General features: G+C 42.1%; 2 protein-coding genes and 1 long non-coding RNA gene across 3 annotated transcripts; 1 reads left to right on the top strand and 2 right to left on the bottom strand.

Moving 5' to 3' along the window:
- Positions 1-1,237: 1,237 nt before the first annotated feature.
- On the top strand, positions 1,238-12,494 carry sesn4 (sestrin 4). Its single transcript, XM_063876793.1, has 9 exons — positions 1,238-1,473; positions 7,482-7,679; positions 7,834-8,016; positions 8,633-8,878; positions 9,202-9,316; positions 9,485-9,609; positions 9,780-9,946; positions 10,037-10,181; positions 10,674-12,494. Exons 1-9 carry the CDS (start codon positions 1,408-1,410, stop codon positions 10,761-10,763), a joined length of 1,335 nt encoding a protein of 444 aa, XP_063732863.1. The 5' UTR covers positions 1,238-1,407; the 3' UTR covers positions 10,764-12,494.
- Positions 1,424-3,027, bottom strand: LOC134859980 (uncharacterized). The gene is made up of 3 exons (XR_010165178.1): positions 2,918-3,027; positions 2,378-2,534; positions 1,424-2,216 (listed from the first exon to the last, which is right to left on the bottom strand). It is a non-coding gene; the product is annotated as an uncharacterized LOC134859980 (long non-coding RNA).
- An 899-nt stretch (positions 12,495-13,393) lies between the features above and the next one.
- On the bottom strand, positions 13,394-20,917 carry foxo4 (forkhead box O4). Its single transcript, XM_063876457.1, has 3 exons — positions 18,932-20,917; positions 16,911-18,453; positions 13,394-16,378 (listed from the first exon to the last, which is right to left on the bottom strand). Exons 1-2 carry the CDS (start codon positions 19,373-19,375, stop codon positions 16,912-16,914), a joined length of 1,986 nt encoding a protein of 661 aa, XP_063732527.1. The 5' UTR covers positions 19,376-20,917; the 3' UTR covers positions 13,394-16,378; position 16,911.
- Positions 20,918-22,241: the final 1,324 nt, after the last annotated feature.

Genomic DNA, 22,241 nt, shown 5'->3' with positions numbered 1-22,241 from the left:
TAATTTAGTGTCTCTGAGACTTCCCAACAAGAGAAGTTAGCAGTATGATCAGACAGAGGCTTTCTCCTTTGACCTGGCACATTCAGTAATCTGTCCATCGGGTTAAGACCATAGCTTCATTGCAAGCCATTTCCCCACCAAACCGGGGAAAACCTTTCCTTTATGTGTTTGTCTATAATAGGCATTATCATTTTGAATCAGTAAACTATCTTCCACAAACTGATGAATAATCAGTGTGTGCTGTTGCAGTAAAGGAGAACTGACCTGAAGGTAAGTTCCCTTCTCAATTTGCTACTCAGTCCCTGAAAGCAGTTTAACAATGATATGTTGTTGTATGTATGATGTTCGACAAATGTAACGGAGTAAAAGCAAAAGTAAAGTACAATAACCTAGAAATTGTATATGAGTAGCATTATACCGTATAGCCTTATACAGTACTTGAATACATATCCTTATTACAATCGACCACTGGAGACAGGACCCTGGGTTTCCAGATGTGAATGTATGTTTCAGCTAAATCAGCACAACTATCTTAAAACAGGAGGTAACAAAAAACTAAATTGCTGGCCTATTACAAATTTCACTTCCCATGAATTGGTAGTTGGGATCAGAGGTGAAAAATTCAAGACGTCATTGCCATGCACAGTAGCAGTGTAATTATGGCAATGAAAATCTTATGCGATTGTTGGAGTCTTCCTTCAACAGTGCACCCAAAATGTTTATAAGACATAAACAATAAAATATATTAAACAAAATATTACAAACATTGCAAGAAGTAACAGAAAATAGATGGATGTGCAAATAATGCAGGCGAAGTAAAATATATACAGTACATGTAAAATAGAATAAGATGAGCTAAAAAAAAGAAAAAGTTTAATTAAATACTGCTTATTGTAATAATAAATTAATATGTGAGATGCAAACAGATGAATGGTATAAAGTTGTGAAAAGCTCAGGAGTTTAATAGTCTTATAGCCTGTGGGATAATACAACTGTCTCTGAGTCTGTTTTTATTATTGAAGATACTCATGTAAAGTGCAAGTACTTCACATTGAACTTAGTATAGTACTTGAATAAATTAACTTAGTTACTCTACAACACTGGTCGGGACAGTGTCTGTGTGCTGTTGTTTGCAGATGTTCATCATTAGCATTTTGATATGAGCCTCTGAGCTCCGCCTCCTGAGCGCTGATTGGGCACACTGTTACCGGAGCTGTCAGCCGGGCTCCGGGAAGGTTTTCTCTGCTCTGTCCCAGTGTTCAGCTACAGACCGACGGGCTGACTGCAACTAGCGGCAGGTAGGCAGGCAGGCAGGCTGGCTCTTCTTGCCTTTTGTTAGCTATAGCTTGGAAAACGCCAAGGAGAAGAAAGAGCCGCATCCATGCAGTAGCACACTTTTATTGGAAAATGATCATCTGTACGAGTAAAATGGAGTACCCACTGAGAACCCAGTGTCAGCGCGTGCACAAACAGGTAAACTGACAAGAGACGAAGCAGTTGGAAATAGTTTCAGCACAATTAAAGCTAACGGCTAACTGTGTCGCCTGGGTAACGTTCATTCATTTGATAAAGGGATTATTTTATATTAGAGGAACCACTCATCTCTTAACCACCTCTTTCATTTAGCTTTGGTGTCTTTTTTAAAATTTAAACAACATGTTTAGACAGCAAACCGCTCATTGACAATATGAATATTGCAGTTTTAAACAGTTTTAAATATCTCAACTTTTTTACTTGTCAACTACAAGCTAACTAGTGAGCGAAAATAGCATCACTAAACTTCTGATTTAGCTAGCTACCTAAGCTAACGGTATATAGAGCAATCTTGCTAGAGTTGAATCCAACTGAAAAGGCAATACAAAATAGTTGTAATTGTTTAATTTCGGGTAATGAACTGCCACCTTTTATTACCATCAAGAAACATTAAATACTTTACATTTCCTGCCGTTTAAATGTCAGCTATGTCAAGATAGGAAAAGCTATCGTTAGTACATTAATATGAACAAAATCTGTTTGTGCAGCCACTGTTATGTTCTGCCTTCACAATCCATGTAACGAAGACTATTCCTTTGTTGGTTCACCAGTGGTGGTTTGAGTGCTTTCTTTTATAGCATAGGATTATATTTAAGGTTCACAGTCAAATACTAATTTTTAAAAGCAGTATAACTATGAACGTTGCAGTACGAGCATGAATCTATAGGTGACGATGACATCATCTGAAGATTTAGGGAAAAAAGTCAGTCAGTTTTGGTGGCTGTGGAGTAATGCAGTGACATTTATTCACCATAAATAATATATAAGCGATGCTCTAGGTGACACGATAGTGTAAATGCGTTTAATCTATGAGGCAATATGAGGATTGTTCAGTTTTTCTTACCGCAGGTCGCTATAAATGTTGGCGACTTTTATTGTGCTGTTTTTTGCTGGCTGAACTGGACTGCCAATCAAAGTTGTTTTTCTCCTCTGTGGCTGTTTTTCCATTTTGCAACAGAAGGGGGGCGCTGTCCCGAGTGCAGTCCAAAAAGCCATGTTTGCTGCAGATTAGAGTCCAGAAATGGAGCAAAACAGGGAGGAATGTGAGCAACAAGGGACTCAAAATCCTCCACTTTGGGTTCAAGTCCAATGTGTTCCCTTCAGGATCCCTCTCATTGTTTTGCTGTCCATATTCATTGCCATTCTGCTGGCATTTTGCTGTTCAGGCCATTTGAGTATGTCATTGTTTATAACCAAATGACAAACAATCAGTATTTGTGTTGAGACCTATGCTTATGCAAAGCAAAATAACCCTATGAGTTTACAGCTACTTAGAGAAATTGCACCCCAAAGCTGTTTAAAATAAAGAAGTATTTAGCAGGCCTTTTAGCACCAGCACATTTGAGCACCTGCCCTTATAACCCTCGGCTTGTTTTTGAATTACCTTGTTATCCGTCATTTGTCACTGCGTCTCCCCCTTGCTCTACCTGCCTGCCTTGTTTTCTGACAGGGCCAATAATTCATCTGCTGTATATGGGCTCGGCTTTCTTTATTTTTTTCATCCTGCAGTACAGTGTTTTGTTTGTCTTGGTTGTGTTGTATCTGCTGTCCTACCCGGCCTTTCCCTCCCCTCTTGTCCTCCCCTCTCCAAACATCTTTGGGCTGCAGCTGGTTTGTTTTGCACTGCACTCTTGAGTTCAGGTTGCAGGGCCAAAACTGGCCCTGGCTGCTTGTGTTTCCGGTAATTTTTTAAAGAGAGGTATTAATGTTGCCAGAACGCCGGCGCATGATAAGGACGGACCCCCTCCAGACTCAATTGGAATGCAGATTGAGTGTCCTTCTCCTGTATCCGCAGCAGCCCCCCTCCTGCAGCCCACCAAAATTACACTCATACTGTACTGACACTACATGCGCACTTCTCATCACAAACTGACACAATTCCCTGCTTGCATAATTTTTCCAGTTCTTTGTGTGTCATCTTCATATTCCTGCTGGTACAGTGCTGCTGTTTTGTTTGTCAGCCTGCCATCAAAGCATGTCTTTGTCTGCATTTACCTTTCCTCCCCTCAGTGACGTCACTCCTGTTTTTCATGTCATCCCTGCCTCTTGCTCCTCTCTGATCAATAAACAAATGACCTGTCCTGTGGTCGGAAGGGAAGTTTTTTTTTGAATGTCAAATGATCTGCACCTGTAAATGTTTTCCCACAACAGGCCCTCTGTGAGTTTTTTAATTCTAGTTCTATCTTTTGCAAACAGGCCACAAGTTTGTATTCATCTTGTGATTTGAATACAGCAGGGCTTCAATATCAACAGAGCCATCTCGCTTGTGTCACCCCACAGCTTGTTTTTGACTAGGGAAAAAAAATGGCTTTGTTTCCAAATCCGTAGCTGCTGGGCGTACTGTAAGCAGCATTAATAGGGTTGTGTGCACAAAGCCTTAATATGTTTCTCTATCAGACTGTTTGCTTCTATGTGAAACCAAAATATGCTTTGTAATACTGTACACTGTCACCCAACTGACGATGTATGCCTTTTGCTTTATATATCCACCTTCGCATGCTTGTTAACAGCTTTTTCTTTTTGTTTAATGCGGGTGTTTTTTTCCTGTGGGTGGACAATAAGGAGCGTATCGCCTTATCAAAAGTGCGGCTGTGTGCAGCATCTGTGGGCAGCAATAAACACCAAGTAAAGTGCATGGGTGTCTGGACACAATCTTTGCAAAACATGTCCGTATAAACCTTATCTCCCCAGGGTGTATCAATCCCAAGTATTGATTTGTAAGTGTTTTGATAAGTGAGGTGGGATGGATGTGGGGAAACACTGAAATATTCATTTCTTTACTGGTCAGTCAGACATTTAAGATGTTTTTTGTTTTGGTTTCAGTTGTTTCGAAATCTGGGAATCTTTTAAAAATGTACACATATCATAATCATCAACTTACTGTTTATTGTCTTGAGCTGCTGACTGCTGACTTTCAATTTTGCTTTCATGTCAAGCTGTCGGCACACTCAGTGAAAACTGTAGGATGTGTTATTTCCTGCTGTGCGCCTGTGCTCACATCAACTGTAGTTCCTGTTTCAGAATTGACTTTATGTCGCATTGGTCCAGACATGTTTATGAAATGTCATGAAACACCAATTTCCTCTTTGACGGTGTGACGCTAGTGAGGTCAATTCCCGTCTCCTGTCTGTACATAAGTGAGTCTTGTCATTTATTTTCAGTAGATTTGACAGTGGCAGAAGATTAAATTAAAACCAGTCATTTAATTGGCCACTGACTGTGAGGGATTTGTGTTCTCATGCTTTTCTTGTCATCCTTACTGGTTGTACGTGTACGTGTACGTACGTACGTATTGTATGTCAAATAGCAGTGTGTTTATCATCACCAGTCTCTGTTCAAACAGCAACAGTAACATTTGCTGAATGAAGCTTGTACAGATACTGTGTTTCCCCTGTACTCTGAACAAAGGGCTCCCACTGCCCCTACTGGAGCAAGTCGCAGTCTGCGTTATGCCCAGATTCATTGCGTCACCTGGTTGCTCATGATGACCCACTTTGATAAGGTTTTGCCTGAGCCTTAGTTTTTCTAGATCTGTTTTTTTCATAAGCAGGCGCCATATTTCCAGTGTTGGTATTTGAGACGTCTGGTACAGGACATAAATCTGAAACCCAGAGTACATTTATTGTTTTGGATTCATACAGTCAGCTGTGCAATAAAAGATGTTATTCTGTAAATTACAAAAAAAGGGGATGTTCAAACAAACAGCTATACATCTGCCCACTGTTTCTATAGTGGCTCAGGTGTCAGCTTGCCATCACATACAGGCAGTTACGTGAGTAGCATCTATAAAACACTGTGTGCATTGTGTACATCTGGGCTCCATTGATCAGTAACTTGAATTAATGTTAACTGAAAAATCCTTGTTTATTTTGAAGGCAAATATTGATACTTGTTTGAATAACATGTCATTCAGGTGAATACACTACCGAACCACAATACTGAAACCTCTGATTAAAGAGTGTGTGGCTTTACTATTGAACAGAGAGACGTGGATTGAACGGTTTTCTTGCAGTCGTAGCTTATTCTTTAGTGACATCCTGGACAGAATAAGTTCAGTGGTCTCGCTGCATGAGAAGTCCTTGACAAGTCGACCTCAAAGCAGCGACTTCTGCAAGGGCTTTTCCTTTAAGTGACCGAGCCGGTTAATGCTTGATGAAGCGGTAACGGAGATTCTGCAGCCCAGAATACTAATCACTAGCTCTTGTTTTTGCAGAGAGATACTTGTGTGAATGTGCTCTTGTCAGGAGGCGTTTGATTGGCAGGCACCTGTGTGCTCTGCCCTCTAGCCCTTCCCCGTGTCCGCTGACAGACCAGAGTGGATCAGGGTCCGACTATAAGCAGGTTTTATTTAGTGCCAGTTCAAGCCTTTCAATCCTCCTCTTTACTCTCCTCCATGTTATATAAACTATCAGATTAGCGTAAATTACACATCAGTTAGACTTATTTGTTTAATGTGTCATTAGACCTGAGTGTATATAGGTCAAGAGGTGGAGTCTCTTGCAGGATCAAACCCTCGCCCACTGTAGAGAGAAGTGAAATACCACATGAAGCCACTAGCCAGATAAACATGGTGATGAATACCAAAGAGCCGTGCTTGGCTAAAATAAAGTAACATGGTCCGCTCGTGGACATTTTTCTCGGACTATCCGTGACATGAGCCGAGCTGTCGCTGAGAGGATTAATCCTAGACAGCAGTTTGGGAGGGAGAAGTCCTCGCCAACATTCGTACAGTTCAAACTGCAGTGAAGCATTTGGTTTTGATCAGCGCTGTGCTCTCAGGTTTCACATGCAGGCCAACTGAGTCATCGCCCAAGGCCGAGCCTCTAAACACCTTTACCTAGAGGCCGTTGTGTGATGGCGAGGGAGGAAATAAATGGCTGTGCCTATGAGGGCAGGACAGCTTCCCTCTCTGCATGGGTCTGTTTCTCTTGGCTCCACGGCCCAATCCCACCTATGTTTGTGTGTTTGGCCTCATCCACTTCTTTGCTGCTGTGGAGCTTCCCTCCTTGAGGCCTCATAAGCCCAAATTTCACATTAGGTTCTTCTTCTGCAGTTCCACCCAGCATATAAATCCCCCTTTCCCCTGGGTGTTTATTTTGTGCTGGTTTCATCGTTGTATCAGTCCATTTACTGCATCGTCTTTAATTAACAGATGTGGATACCCATATGCCTCGGCTACAAGTCATAGTAATAATGTTTATGAGGCTTCAGAGCCTGCTGCAGTAAGGTGCTCTGTGCCTGTGGAGCTGGCGGCTCAGCACCTTTTGTTTGGTTGTTTTAGTTGCAGAAAGAATAATGTAAGGAATGCACTGACTTGCCACTGGCACCGGTATAGCAGCATCGCGGCTGCTGTTCTTTCAACAGCGCCTCTCTTCTGATTTAAGGTGTGGAACATGACTCCAGTCCAAAGCACAGTCGGTGCCCGTGATCACACGGTGTGGACACTGAAGCCCGACTTTATCTCGAGCCAACTTTTCTTGGCTATAAAATAAGTTCTAATAAGTCACCGAAAGGACAGTCCACCCTGTGATTCTGTTTTATTATGTCTTATCACCATTTATGTGTACGCAGTATTTTTATGGAAAGTTATACACAGAGTAACTTGGACACAATCAAAGACTGCCATTTATTTCACAGTGTCAATGGCTACATCTAAGGTTTATCAATTCTTCTACTGGTTTCTTTGCAGGAACATCTCATATCCAAGCAGCTGGAAATTGAAAGATTTTTTTCTTAAATAGAATTATGACAATGTATTCCAGCTAATTTTCTGTTGCTGGACAAATGGATAAATTGACCGCGTTTCAGGTCCAAAGACTTCTGCCTCAGCATCGTACACATGATAACATCTATAAATCATCCCCCGATTGTACTGCAACAATAAATCGAGCAAAGATTCTGCGTATCCCGTCAGTAAACTCACCTCGTCTCTGTCCTGGTCTCTGTAGGTGATGGTGAACGGAGAGAACGAGCGAGTGTCGCTGCTGTTCATGAAGGCTCTGGTCAGCAGGGGGAGCGTGGACGCCGTGTCCCAGCAGATGGCCTCTCACCCTCAGTACTTGGAGAGCTTCCTGCGCACACAGCACTACATCCTGCACATGGACGGGCCCCTGCCACTGCCGTACCGCCATTACATCGCCATCATGGTCAGTGGCCTTTCTCATTTATCCTAACCCAGGATCTCGCCATTGTACTGAGAACAAGCAGATGGTTGATTTGGAAGCTGTTCTCTACCAGGGATCATAGTAGCGTAATTCAAAGGGAAATGTCTGCTAAACTTCCTCTCACCTTGTCCTTCAGGCTGCAGCCCGCCATCACTGCAACTACCTGGTGTACTTGCACTCAGCCCAGTTTCTGAGGGTTGGCGGGGACCCTGTGTGGTTGCAGGGTTTGGAGGCAGCGCCCCCTCGCCTTCGTCTGCTAGACCACATCAACAAAGTGCTCGCCCACCAACCCTGGCTCACCGCCTGCTCACACATACAGGTACAGCAAAGCAAAAAACAGTCCATTTCAAAAACAAAATCCTATGAATTAAAGGTTTCAGTATGCGTTTGCTAGTTGTAGTCTTTACAACAGTTTGTAAAAGCCAGGTATAAAGTATTTTACCTAAAGTATACAATCAAAATCCATGGTTTGAGTTCTGTGTATAAGGACCATGATGTGGCCCCCTTTGATTTGGGATTCAACTTAGGTCGTTAATACGAACCCTGTGGGTTACCATCAGACCTGAGCTGATTAGCTTGGTTGAATCGCATTTGATCTACAACACTTCTTCAAATAATTATCTTGTTATTCAATTCTACAAATCCAGACTGCATGTGAACGACCACAGGCTTTAATTGTGAAGCACGGCGCCCTCTGCTGGAGTGTCAAGTCTGATCCATTTCTGTCACGAGAATTTATATTCATTGTGATTACGCTTTTTTTTTATTAGCCAGGCGATATCTTTAGTAAAGGATATTGTTTTCATTCAGTTATATTTAACACAAATATTATCACTGCTAATTTCAGTTTCTGTGTAGAATAGTAACCCTGCTCAGGATGCAGACGAGAGTGTATAATCCTATAACGGTGTCTGACCCCGTGCTCTGTCCTGCAGGCGCTGCTGAAAGCGGGCGAGCAGTGCTGGTCTCTGGCGGAGCTGGTGCAGGCCGTGGTGATCCTGGCTCACTGCCACTCCCTCTGCAGCTTCGTGTTTGGGTGCGACACAGACTCAGACCATGCCTCTCTCTCCAAATCTCCTAACGGTACCCCGCCGACCTTCTGCCCCTTTGATGCTGCCAACGGCAACACCAACGTGCCTCAGACGCTCGCCACTCTCTCCGAACACATAACGCGAAGACGGGTAACCAATCAGACACAAATTGCAGAACAAAATATAGTATGTTTAGCCAAAATATTCCACTTGTCTTGGAGAAACTTGCATCTACAGATACAGTAATCTTTTATAATTACAAAGGGTTTACAGTAGGGTCCTTATTTTAAGCTGATGCAGCATCGCTTCTTATTAAAGAGCTCTTTGTGTAGCTGAGAGATGCATCACCTGAAACTATAATGCATGACTGGATTGTTCAGTTTTACAGCCGCTGTAGGTTGTGTCTGTTCCTTGTAAAATGCTTAAAGGTTTATTAAACCGTATCTTTCTTTTCCCGGTGTTTGTGTCGACAGTCTCTGGACTCTAGTTGTGACATGGTGTGTCTTAAGGAGAGGATTCAGAAGTCGCAGGAGGAGCGAGAGAAGAGAGAAGAGCGGCTGCTGCAGACACAAGCACTCCAGCAAACAGGTAACCAGCAGAAGCACACAAACGAGAAAACCACACTCAGATGTTCCCCCTCACTTCTGATCGTTATCTCGAGCGCTGCATGGTGTGAAACTTGAGCAATCTACATTTATTGACGCACTCCCTCTGCCTCCCCTCCATCTCTTTTGCTTTCATCGTCTCTTTTTTTAGACATGGAAGAAGAGGAGGACATGATATGCTTTGCAGACCCGACACGTTTCATCACAGACCCAGACTTATGCTATCAGGAGTTTGCTCGCAGAGAGGAGGACCACTTTCAAGTATTTAGAGTTCAGGTGAGGATCTGACATCTGTGACAGTGGGTGTTACGGCCCTTTGTCCCACGGCATCAGAAACCACCTTCCATTTCTGTTTGTTTGTTTGGCAGGTGTTTAACAGTACGCCTCGTATTAAAGGTTTTTATCCTGAATCATCATTTGGTGGATGTTTTGTTCTTTTTCTACAGGACTATTCATGGGAGGATCACGGCTTCTCCTTAGTCAACAGGTTGTATTCGGACATCGGGCATCTTTTGGATGACAGATTCAGGAGCGTGACGACACTCCCCTCCATGCACAGCCCCGACCTGAAGAGGGCCATCTGGAATTACATCCACTGTGTGTTAGGAATACGGTGAGACAAAAACACCCTTTGAGACTCACACAAAAGCCCTTCTTTCCTTTGTGTTTAGTAGATTAAATGAATGTTTGTTTATGGTTGCAGGTACGATGATTATGATTACGGAGAAGTGAACCAGTTGCTGGAGCAGGATTTGAAGCTGTACATCAAGGCCGTAGCCTGTTTTCCAGATGCCACCAAAACTCCAGTGTGTCCGCTCAGTTTGGCTCCACTCAAACCATCAGAGCGGGTAAGAGCCCCTTTAACACGGCTGTACCAATTATCCTGTTGACATTTGAAGCTTCTACAGAGGTTTTTTAATGAACGTTTTGTTGTTGGCAACTCAAATTTTATTTCCAAAGGTTTAACGCACCATATTTTGAGATTATTTTTATTGATTACATCTTTTTTCAATTGTTTATGTCAAGTTATTGTAAAAGGGGGTTGGATTCAACAAATTGGAAACAATCATACACAGCCACCACTGGAATTTAATTATAAACACAGTTTTGAATGAATAATAATAGTGGAGTCTTATCTGTATCTGCAACTGTACAGAAATACTGGCTTTAAACGGGATGACCAGATATTAAAATGACAAAAGCAGAGAAGCTTTTAAATTTGAATTTCTATATTAGGAAAATAGGCGTCAATTAATTTGGGGCCATCATAAGCCTCACTGTTCACTTTGAAACCTGTTTTGACGCTCTGAGTGAATCCCGTTTCCTTGTCTCCCCCTCAGATACACGTTAATCTTCTAATCATGGAGGCCCGGCTGCAGGCGGAGCTGCTGTATGCGCTGAGAGCCATCACTCAGTACATGATCGCATGAGTGCTTGGAGAGGCACGAAGCTGAAACACTCTCCGCCGGTACAGAGAGACGAGAGGATGAAGAAATCTCAACAGTAGACGGTGGGACAAGAGGGACACTTTTAGGGACACAGAGCTCATGGTTATGTAGCTGTGCCTCATGAATGTGCTTTTCTTTTTCTCAGATTTAATGTATTTATACCATAGTGTGCCACGCCCCCCTCCTCAAGCAGATTTTCCTGTTGTGAAGTCCTCTCATCAGACATCTCGGCTCTCAAACGTTATGTGCAATTATTCCTAGAGTTGTTTTCATTTGTACCGGTTGTGTTCATTCTGTACGAAGCTGCTTGGTTGTAGCAGTGGTACAGCGGCCAACACTCTCCTTAGTTTGGTCGGTCTCCTTTTGGTATTAACTATGCTTTCCCCCAAAAAATATCTTTTTGTACACGTTGAATGTTAACAGGAGACCAGGTTATTTTTCTTTGACAATCCTCGTCAGTGTTGGAGGAGGACAGTAAGTGGACCGTGAAGGACGACCGTTTTGCTCTCCCTAACATTTCGTATTAATGCTGGTCAAGAACAAACACGACAGTGACACTGCTGGAAGTTATCACATCACTATAGTTTCTTTTAATAAGCACTTTTTTAAACTTTATATATTTATAATGCAAGGTAGCTCATTAGTAGACATTGAGACGCACAGTATGTGTGTGTCTGACGCCATTCTTCTCTACTGTATGACGTGTAACAAAGATTTTAGACTGTTTGTCCTCTAACTTTCAAAATTAGCTTTTGTTCTCAACCCCAGATTACAGTTAATTATTGCTCTACTTGTTAGGTTCAGGTCAGTGCTGACCCACAGAAGGATTTTGAAGATTTTCAAAACATAATTTGCACCTGATAAGGAAATGTGTAACTAAACTTAGGAAGTCATTGAGGATTAAGCTGAGCCATTCGCTAAATGATTGTTTTTTGCGCTTCAGAAGTGATCAAATCAGACTGAACTTCAGACCAAAGGTCATTAAAGAAACAAAGTGATGGATTGGATGGATGGAAAATGCCCAGTACATCTGCTCTGGTCATGAGTTGAGTTCAGATGTTATGCTCAAAGCTTTGTGCCTAAGCTTTTTTTGTGAGCTATATCAAAGCTGATTATCAAGAAGAAATCCATGGTACAATTTGCAAAGCAGAACAATGTGCAAACTAGTCGTAGAAACACTTGTATTTTGTTTTCTGTCTTTTTTATTTTTATAGTTTTTGTAAACTATAGAGTACTTTTTGTTTCTGGGTTTGACGGTAGGACCTGCTTGTTGTACTGCAGCTCAGGTAGATGTAGAGGTCTGACAGACTTTAGAATTAGTAGCTGCAGGATGTAGAAAAGAAACAAGTGCATATCGAGCATGTAAAGCAAAGTGCTGTTAACACAGGTGCCTTCAGGCTACAGCTGGATGCTGCTGAAGTGGAGGGATGTGACTACTGGAGGCTGAATGTGGGCTTTGGTTGCAGCTGGGAAACTGACAGGCTTTTTCTTGGTGTTTGTCTGCGTGTTCTTCATCAGACACCTGAGAGCCCAAGCAACTCAGCAAAGAGCCTTTGACACAGATGGATGTTAAAAATGTTCAATGTGAGCAGATAAAAATAAAAGTACAATTATCTTTTTAAAATAAAAAAAAGAGAACAAGTGAAAAAGCAAAAAACCGTTTTTTGAAAATGTGAAGAAATGTTTTCTATAAAGATGCTCTATGAAAATAAATCCTGTCTCCTGTCTTACTTTCATCCTCAGGATAACTTAAACAACCATACCAGTGTTTTTTATGTTCTTGATGTTGTATTAAATCACAAACATTAAACTATAACCAAATACTACTGCGCAATCCTTTTGTTTCTCTATACTAATCAGACATTTTCAACCATTTGATTTAAGTTCCATTTGTCATTGTTTTCTAAATCTTTGCACCACATGACAGTCTGCTGATAGTGCCTGTGAGGTGAAATTGAAAGCACATGGAATTAGAAAAGGAAAAGTACCTTTCTTTCTGCTTAAACTACTTTTTCCAAGATCATGAATATATTTACTCTCCTGATATATGATCATGATGAAATGATGGAGCATAATTAAGTATTTTTAGTGTTCTTTGAGTATTTTCTTTCTAATACATTAAAATTCAGGGGGAAATGTTGTACTTTCTTTACGTCAATGTTTATTTAACAGTTTTATAGTTACTTTACACATTAAGATTTTGCGTTTTATAATTTTTATTTTTTGTTATATCTGTAACAACCCAACATTTTATAAAATAGTATTTTTCATAATTATTTAATAACTTTGTTTTGGGTATTTTTAATGATTTTTGTTGGCTTCTCTTAGATACTAAAGTTAATTGTTCGTGATTAAATTGTACATTTACTTATGTACCCTTTTTCAATGCAGGACATTTGACTCGTAACAGAATATTTTACATCAGTTAATTCTAAATAATTTCTCATTGGCTGTTTTTATTAAACAGCCTTATACACATTACCTTTACCGTCTATCCGACACAGTCACAGTAGCTGTATGAGTGGAAAGCAGCGCCCCCTGGCGGCTGAACCGAACACAGGCTGACTTCAATCAAACAAACGAGCGAATAACTTTGAAACCAAAGACTCAGAGTGGGTTAAACAGTTTATTGAATTTATTTCTGCTTTTTAGATCTGACTGTCATTTCTGGCTGACTTTACTATGTGTAAAGAAAGATAAAGAGAGGGGGGGGGGGGGGGAACTATTAACAGTAATCAAAAATCATAAACATAATTGGCTTATGCACAACTCACCATTCCCTGTCCACCCCACCCGCTCCTTATGAAAGGAAAACCCTTCCCGAATACTAAAATACTGAGTAAGATAGGGGCGATTTTAAATTTCAAAACAAACATTAAGGGACTAACTGCTACTTAAAAAACTGAAGAACAAAATATGTAGATCATTATTACATAGAGGGGGAGATACAACGGGAGTAATAACACCACACCTGCCCCCCCCCCCCCCCCCCCCCCCTTTAAAAAAAAATGAGGCAACAGTAAATTACAGACATCAAACCAACCACCGCTCCTTTACATGCTGCAGTCTGTCCTTTAAATGTTAATAACATTTCCAATGGGGGGGTTTGCATAAACAACTTTCTAAAATGATTACATTTTATGATTTGGAAGGAAATCATGCAGTTTGAACAAGCTGGTCTCAGATCTAATTAATGACCAGTTTGAATAAGGGAGTTATCATATTTATATATAAAAACATAAAAACGAGGAAGGGGAAGGACTGTTGATCGTGTGCTAACTTCTAACCTAACACCACATCGAGATCCTTGAGCTGTGTACAGATAATTCAAAAGGCCCTGATATGCACCCATTGCATCATGGTGTACTGCAGGATACGTCACAAATGACATCTAGCACCATTCAAAAAGTTTTTTAAAAAAAGAGAGTGCTTTGTACAAATCAGAGGCTTACATAAGCACATGCCTACAGTGAAATGCAGAGAGTTTAAACAGCAGGGATGTTATTTCTGATCACAATTATGAACAAAAGTATTTAAATACAATACAAACGCAAAATGTACGAGGGGAAGATGACAAAATAAAGTCCATCTTGCTACCGAGTCAAGTCATGCTATAGTGTTTTAAATATTGGCAGTCAAAAAAAGGAACCCAAGGGGAAGGATATTACTGATACACATGGCTGAGAGCTAGAATACATTTCTCTAAATAAAAAAGGGAAGTCAAATTTAAAGTCAACTCTTTTTAAGACAGAAACTCCTCCAGGAAAACAAAGACGTGGTGAAGCTTTCCAGTCCAGAGAAAATGTGTAAAATATATATATGTTTTTGCTTTATGGTCACATGATCATAAAGTTGTTTTCCTGTGTTTCCTCTGAGCGACCCTGAGAGGTAACGGTTGTATCAGTCTCGTTTTGAGATGAAAATTTGCCGGCATGTTGAAAATGGGAATCTTTTTTCCTTTTTTTTTGGGATTAAGAATTAATGCAGAATATAACGAGGCAGATCATCGGGGATTTAAGTTAAAAATGTTCAAGTATTGATGCAAGTTGCCTCACTCTTATGTTACAGGCATTTTTTGCAAAGCTTATGTACACGAGATGCTGTGTCAGGCCCAAGCGCTCCCTAAATGCCATGCAAATATTAGTGTTCCTTTGGTTATGTAAAAAAAACTACATGCATCTCATTCTTTACAAAAATAAAAGTATAGAAAATGACCATTACAAATTATCTGAGAATGCTTCCTCCAATGTAAAAAAGCATCAGTTGTCATTAGTAATATATTCATATGTATTAATATCTCATTTATTACCTCATCTAAATTGTATATTAAAACTATAATCAAATATATTCTTTTCTTTGTACTTCTCACACAGAGAATGAATTTCTTGAATAATTAAAGTCTCAACATTTCAGGAAAATGTTAAATAACAAAACCTTCAAGAAGTGATTTTTAAAATGTCCTTCAAGATTTCATTTAGTTCTCTCCATAAATCTGCATAGCGTCTCATCGTGTACATGTGCAACACGTACTTTTTTTACAGGATTTAAACTCTTTTGATGAAATGTTAAAACCTAATCTGTCTACTAGTTTGGGGTCCCTGTTTCGCAGGAAACCTAAGTGCTTTGAAAATGCACAGGCTCGATGAAAAGAAAAGGAAGAGGAGATAATAATCAGGTAGACGTCTGAAAGTGGAGGCATACTGCTGTCTGAAAGAATATAATACTTGGCCAACCAATCACTTGTTGGCAAATAAATTTACCCTTGAATGCCCCGTGTATAAATTCAAAAATCACATTTCTTCATTTTGTTAGTTTAACTGCACATCAGGGATAAAAATACACACCCTCTAACTGACATCTACCGCAACACACTGGATTGAAGTCAAAATAGCCAAACTGCAAATACAGACCCTCTTAACTGTTCATCACTCAATTTCATTGGAGGAAAAAAAATCATATTTCTCTCCAAAGTGAGAAATATAAACCGTACACATTAATTGTAGTTTACAATTGTGCGAGATGTCGAATCAAACATGTAATACCTCCAGTCGTCCAGTCTTCTATCCTCCATCTGTTCACATCACAATCCTGTGAGGAGACTCCTTCCTCCAACAGCATTTGGACTGGCAGTTCATGCTCGTGTAGTATGGAAAACTGGCCATTTCTCAACAAAAAAAAACAGTCTATTGAGTCTTCAATACCAAAGTAGTCCCGTACCGTATCCACCCTAAAGCTATTCTGGTGTAACAAAACTGAAATATAAACCCCCAGCAGAGGGGAGTTAATCTTTGTCTTTTCACTCTTTAAACACCAAGTCACACGTCTTTTAAAAAACATCAGTTCTGGTTAGAAGAAAAAAAGTAAATCGGCTAGCAGCCAAATCGTTGTACGTTTGATTTTTGAAAAAAGGGAGAAATATTGTGCATAGTATCATGAAGCTCCTCCCTATCCTTCGCATGTCTTGGCACATGACATGGGCGAGGTTGTGTCTTTTCAGTCCGAGAGAAGCATCTTGTTTTGAAATTCAGCCAGCAGGGAGGAGGAATGCACCGGTTGTTTTGAACGATTTTGAGGTTTCTTTGATTGGAGATCAGTTCCTGCAAGACAAATGATACATCTGTCATTTTGAGATGATTGGCTAATAAATCCTTATGATGTACTCAAAGCCAGCTCAATCACTGTAAATTGAATCCTTGTGTAGTGCTCTAAATGGTGTTAAAATACTCATCATTTCCATATGATTGTCTTGTTTCATGACACAAACAGTCCAAAGCCAAAACATATTCAGTGATAGAGGCTAAAAAAATGAAAATGTAAACTTTTCTAGAAGGTGTTTTAATTCATTTAAATTTGAATATATTTGGGTAACCTAGGCTAGGGCTGCAACAATCAGTTGAATAATCGGTTAGTCGATTTACTGTTTCACTGTTTTAAATATGGAGATTTCACACTTTTATGGTAAACTAAAAAACGTATAATTTGACTAATCTAGAAAATAATAATCAATGATAAAAACAGTTAATTGCAGCCCTAGACAAGACAACTGAATAATGTTAAGAAAACATTTAACGTTATTTACCAAAAATGTAAATACAGATGAATAGAGTAAGAGTAAGAGCGGCAGTGTACCTTAGCTCGGCACCCAGCTGTGAGCGGAGCCCTGTGAGGAAGCCGGGCCGGCGTAGCCTTGGCCTCCAGGCAGTATGGGGTCAAAGTTGAAGTCGAGGACGTCTCCGTCCATGAGGTCACTGTTGATGATGTAGTCCACGTCACAGTCCAGGTTTTCGGTGAACATGTCCATGTCCAAGTCTGTGGGCAGCCTGTCCTGCCCGGGCTGGAAGCAGGACGGAACTCCGAACTGACCCATCCCCAACAGGCTGGAGCCGGGGTTGGCTGAAGAGAGGGGAACCCCGTGATGAGAGCCCACCGCTGGCAGACCTGTCTGCTGGGCTTTGAGGGCGGAGAGCTGCGACGGGTCCTGAGACATACCTGAGAGGATCATCCCCAACCCAATCTGTGAGTGGTGCTGGTGTTGTTGGTGTTGCTGCTGCTGCTGCTGCTGCTGCTGCTGCTGCTGCTGCTGCTGCTGCTGCTGCTGCTGCTGCTGCTGCTGGAGGTGAAGGTGACGCTGCTGCATCTGCAGCGCCATGGGGGCCACCGTGTTCGGCTCCAGCCCTTTCCCCAACAGCAGCTGGTTGGGTTTGGACCTCACGCCCACCACGGATGAGCCCAGACTCATCATGCCCACGCCTCCAGGACTCTGCATCAGGGGATCCACCTGGGTCATCATCACGTCACTGGGAGGCGGGGAGTCAGAGGTGAGCAGCGCCTCCAGGCTGGAAGGCACGTGGCTGGAGTAATGGCCGCTCCCACGAGAGCCGGAGCTGGACATGGGGTTGAAGAGGGAGTTGCTGAAGGATGACGGTTCTTTGCTGCCACACTGAGAGGCTTGGGTCCCGCTGTGAGTGGGGGCCGGTGGGAGGCTGGACTGCTGCAGCTGGTGGAAGGAGTTGAAGCTGGAGCCACGGGGCAGCAGGGTGGAGGCGGAGGGCAGTGGAGTGGGAGGTGCCGGTGGGGCTGTGCTGGGACTGGCACCACCCTGCTGCCCGGTCATCAATGTGAGGCCGTCGATCAGATCCAGCTCTTCCATGAGGGTCTCGGTGAGGGTGGGGGTCAGGCTACTGGAGCTGTATCTTCCCAGCAAGCTGTCCTCCGGCAAGTTGTCATCATCCTCGTGTCCAGTAGCGATGGGGGATAGACGTCCGCTCAGGGTGCTGGCGTTGGAGCTTGTGCGTGGGCGGAAGGTGGTCCACATGTCAGAGTCGTCCAGGCTGCCGCGGGACGAGGGACTGCCGCTGTTCACCCCCCATTTGGGAAACTGCTGGGATGAGTTGGGGCTGTCTGCGCCCCCGGAGCCTGTGCTGCCATCGCCCTGCAGCCCCCCTCCTGACCCCCCCAGCCCAGCTGCTCCCGCCTGCTTCTTGGTTTGCTTGGCCCTCATGCGGCTCTTCAGCAGTTTGCTGCTGTTGTCCATGGAGGCGGCCCGGCGGCGGGGAGCTTTCCCGGTCTTCCCTCCCTCTGGGTTGAGCATCCACCAGGAGCTCTTGCCTGTTGATTCATTGTGTACCCTCAAGAACTTGTTGTGGAGTGATAAATTGTGGCGAATTGAATTCTAAAAAAGGAGATAGAGGACAGGAAATTGTGAAAAATGATGCATAGGGGCCATTCTTTGATTAAACATGTTTTCATTTTTTGAACAAAGGACATTAAAAGTGTTGGGGCAGAATAAATATCTGCTAAAACTGAGCAGTTAGACAGTTTATCAAAACGCAGTCATATATGAAGATCATTAAAGACATTTATTAAAGAAGGCAAAATTATAATTCCTAAAGAAATAAAGTTTAAAACTTTTTTAGAAAGAGGGTAATTTTCAGTAAGTAATGCTATGTAATGATGTTCCACCATTTGCCATACATTTTCTTCCATATTTCCCAACCGAAATAATATGATGGTTATCTCCTCTGCATACCAGTGTTTCTATAGTGCAACGTGAATTGTAAAGCTTTAAATATATAACTTTTGCCACATAACGCACTACCATCCACCTTGTAAAGTGATGCAGTAAACTTGTCCACCTCCCACATGCTCACCTTCCAGCCTGCCGAGCTGTTGCTGTCTCCCTTGTCTCTGAAGTAAGGCACTGTCTTCACCATCCACTCGTAGATCTGCGCCAGGGTCAGCCTCTTCTCAGGTGAGTTCTCGATGGCCTGGCTGATCAGGTCCGCATAGCTCTGGTTCCCCCACGCGTTGCGGCGTGAGGATCCTTTGCGGGGCGTCGCTCCTCCCACGCCGGCTGCAGCCCCTCCCTCCGCCTCCGCCGCTGCCTCCGCCGCCTTCTCGGGCTCAGACGTAATTTGCTGAGGCTCGGGCTTGTCCTCGTCGCCGGGCGGGGTCCCGGCGGCGGATTCAGAGCCATCCGCCCCCTCCGGTTTGACAGCCGAGATGTCTGGTCTTGGCAGGGGCCATGTGCAGGAGCGGGGCCTACTTTGCGGCTCAAAATCTGGGTCAATCGGGGGCACCGACGACTCCTCCATGGCGGTCCTCTGAATTAACACTCAACCAAAAAAAGACGTCACGATTTATAACATCTACCCTAAAAAGTTAAGCTAAACTTTGAGTGTATGATGAGTAAAAAAATGTAAAAACACTTCCTAAAACAAAAACAATGTGGTCCAGAGACTGCGGGGGTGTAAACAGAGGGGCCTGGAGAGGAGACGTAATAATCTGGGCACACCAATAGCCTCGGTTAATCCTCAGATTGGAGATTAGGGAACCCAAATAATCTCTTTAATAGTAACTATCATAAACCTTCCGATTTATATAGAATGAAGGAGGGCCGGGATGAGAGTCCCTTTGTTTGAATGAAATAAAAACAAAAGTGGCAGTGAGCACCAAAACATCTGGTTCTACAGAGCTGTTGGTTCCCCTGAAAATGAATACCAAAAAGTTAAAGGTATATGGATACAAAATAATGCCATTCCTCTAATTTAACCATTTAGATATTTATTTTTTTAAATGGTAAATGTTGTGAAAATTATAGTTATAACTGCTTCTAAAAACTATATTTTCTGAATAAATTTCAAACTAAGAAATACTTCGTACCAAATGTATCAATATATATTTAAATTGTCTCATTCAAAACAGGGAGGGTTTATTTATTTGTTTTGTTTAAAACTATGAGACTACAAACAGGGATTACAAAGGATCTTCTTAGGAGAGCCCCTGTCCGTCTCCACTTGTAAACAACGAGATGTCTGTGATCTCCGCAAGCCAAAAAGATCTCCAAACAAACTTCAAAAAAATGAATGACGCAAAACAACCTTAAAACCCAGTCCAGTAAAATCAAAGTTATGTGTAAAAACTTTATAGGCTGATTTTCCTAACCACAGTTTGTTTGCAACTGTAGAAAAGTGTTAAAAATACAGCCTCCAGCTCCTCCGCCTGCCGCTAAAACAAGAAAAAGGAGGAAAAAGTAGAGCGGGGGAAAAGGGAAGGGATTTGGATAACAACAAAAGGTGTTTATAAAGTTAATAAAAGTGAAAAGATGAGAGAAATGTTTGTGAGTTTAGTCCGTGCTTCAGGTCTGCACGATCCGCCACATTGCGGCCAGGCGCATGTCACCATCTGCCATGTTTCTCCTGCCGCCGCCGCCGCACACGATGCTCGAAGAAGCGGCTATTAAACCCTCTCCACCGAGGCCCGGAGCTCGGTCGATCCACGCGACCAGTTACCGGAGAAAAAACTAAAAAGAGGAATCCTGGGTGTTGGGTGAAGTTGTGTGTCCTCGGCGGTGTGTCGGCTCCAACCCGCCGCACTTTGAAAACAGCACGATAGCCTCCGTAACGCTAGCTGCTTAAGCTCCTGCTGTACTCCAGAGTTTACAATCCGTGAAAAAGTCCTTGAAAAGCTCCCGATAACTTCCACCAAGTGGCCAATTTTAATCCGCGATGATTTTTGTAAAACTTCCTGTCGTCGCGGCTGTCCAAATATTCACTCCTTCGGTCTCTTTTTGAGTTGTTTTGTTTTGTTTTGTTTTGACTCGAGGCGAAGACTCCCTTCTGACGTCTGTTTACCACTGTCAGGCGAAGCGTTCTGCGCCTGCGCACAGGGGGTTTCTGGGAAACGGAGTCAAACATGTGACAGCAGCACAGGCGTAAACAGCAGCTGAATGAGGCAACATGTACCTGCTCTAAGACTGCATTATGTAACAGTCTGTTAAGTGTGCTAAATCCCAATTACACTTAGGTCATTTAAGGTATCAGTGGTATTTAGAGTACTGATACTAATAGAGTAACAAAAACTACAAAACAATGTTTTTAACATGTTTTATTCCGATACCCATTTGTTGTACATACATTGGTTGTATTTTCATATATGTTTTTTGAACATAGTTTATTGTATTATACTAATTACAATAGTTATCCCTCTTGATAATTTTAACTTCTGTTCAGAAAACAATATTCTTAATACAATTTTAACAATAATAAAAATGATACAAATAGCTCTGTCTGTCCTGGGTAGTCCTATGGACACTGTGGAGAGAATGGCAGCCAAGCTGTCCTCCCTGCTGGATAATGTGTCCAACCCCCTCCAGGACACCCTGTCTGCACTGTGCAGCTCCTTCAGTGATAGGCTGCTGCACCCGCAGTGTCTCACGGAGAGATTCCACAGGTCTTTCCTTCCTGCAGTGGTCAGACTCTATAACCTTCATGGTCCCCGGTAGACCCCCACATATATAACAACACTGACTATAACACCCCCTGTTGTGTTAATAACTGTGCAATATATATCTGCTCAGATGGTTTCTGAGGTCTATTTTTGTGTATTTTGTAAATTGTTTGATTCTTGTATATATATTTTTTTAGTATCTTGGGTGTAATATTGAGCTGTCTTTGGCTCTTTCTGCTGTAAAAATGAAAACTTCCCCTCTGTGGGACCAATAAAGGTATTCTGATTCTGATAATGTACAATAATACTGGATGGAGCACATATTTCTTTATACAATTGTTGTAAATCTATTTCAATTAACAACATACATTCAGCAACAAAATCTTAAACTTTGGGGTCTGTTGTAAGATTTGAGTAAATTCTCAACAACCTTTGTGAAATATAGAAGGAGGTAGTCCAATAGATTCCACAGTTTTAGGACATCTTGCCGCATGAGTATCTTGAGGCTGTTCGGTGTTTGATACTCACAAGCACTTGCAGTAATAAAGCAAACACAAGCCAAAAAATGCTTTCAAGTGGGTTAGAAGTATAGTATATCAAAAAATCTATTTGCAAAATATACTGAGGAATGTGCAAGGTTTACGGTATGGAATATGAGGGCTGGCTCACATGATGAGGTTAATGTGCATAGGAGGGGTTTAGAGTCTGCGAGGATCCCAGGCCTTGTTGATG

The sequence above is a fragment of the Eleginops maclovinus genome, chromosome 23 (genome assembly GCF_036324505.1).
Source record: "Eleginops maclovinus isolate JMC-PN-2008 ecotype Puerto Natales chromosome 23, JC_Emac_rtc_rv5, whole genome shotgun sequence".
In the NCBI taxonomy this organism is placed as follows: Eukaryota; Metazoa; Chordata; class Actinopteri; order Perciformes; family Eleginopidae; genus Eleginops; species Eleginops maclovinus.
The sequence above is the reverse complement of the archived record's forward strand: the minus strand, read 5'-3'. Positions and strand labels throughout refer to the sequence as shown.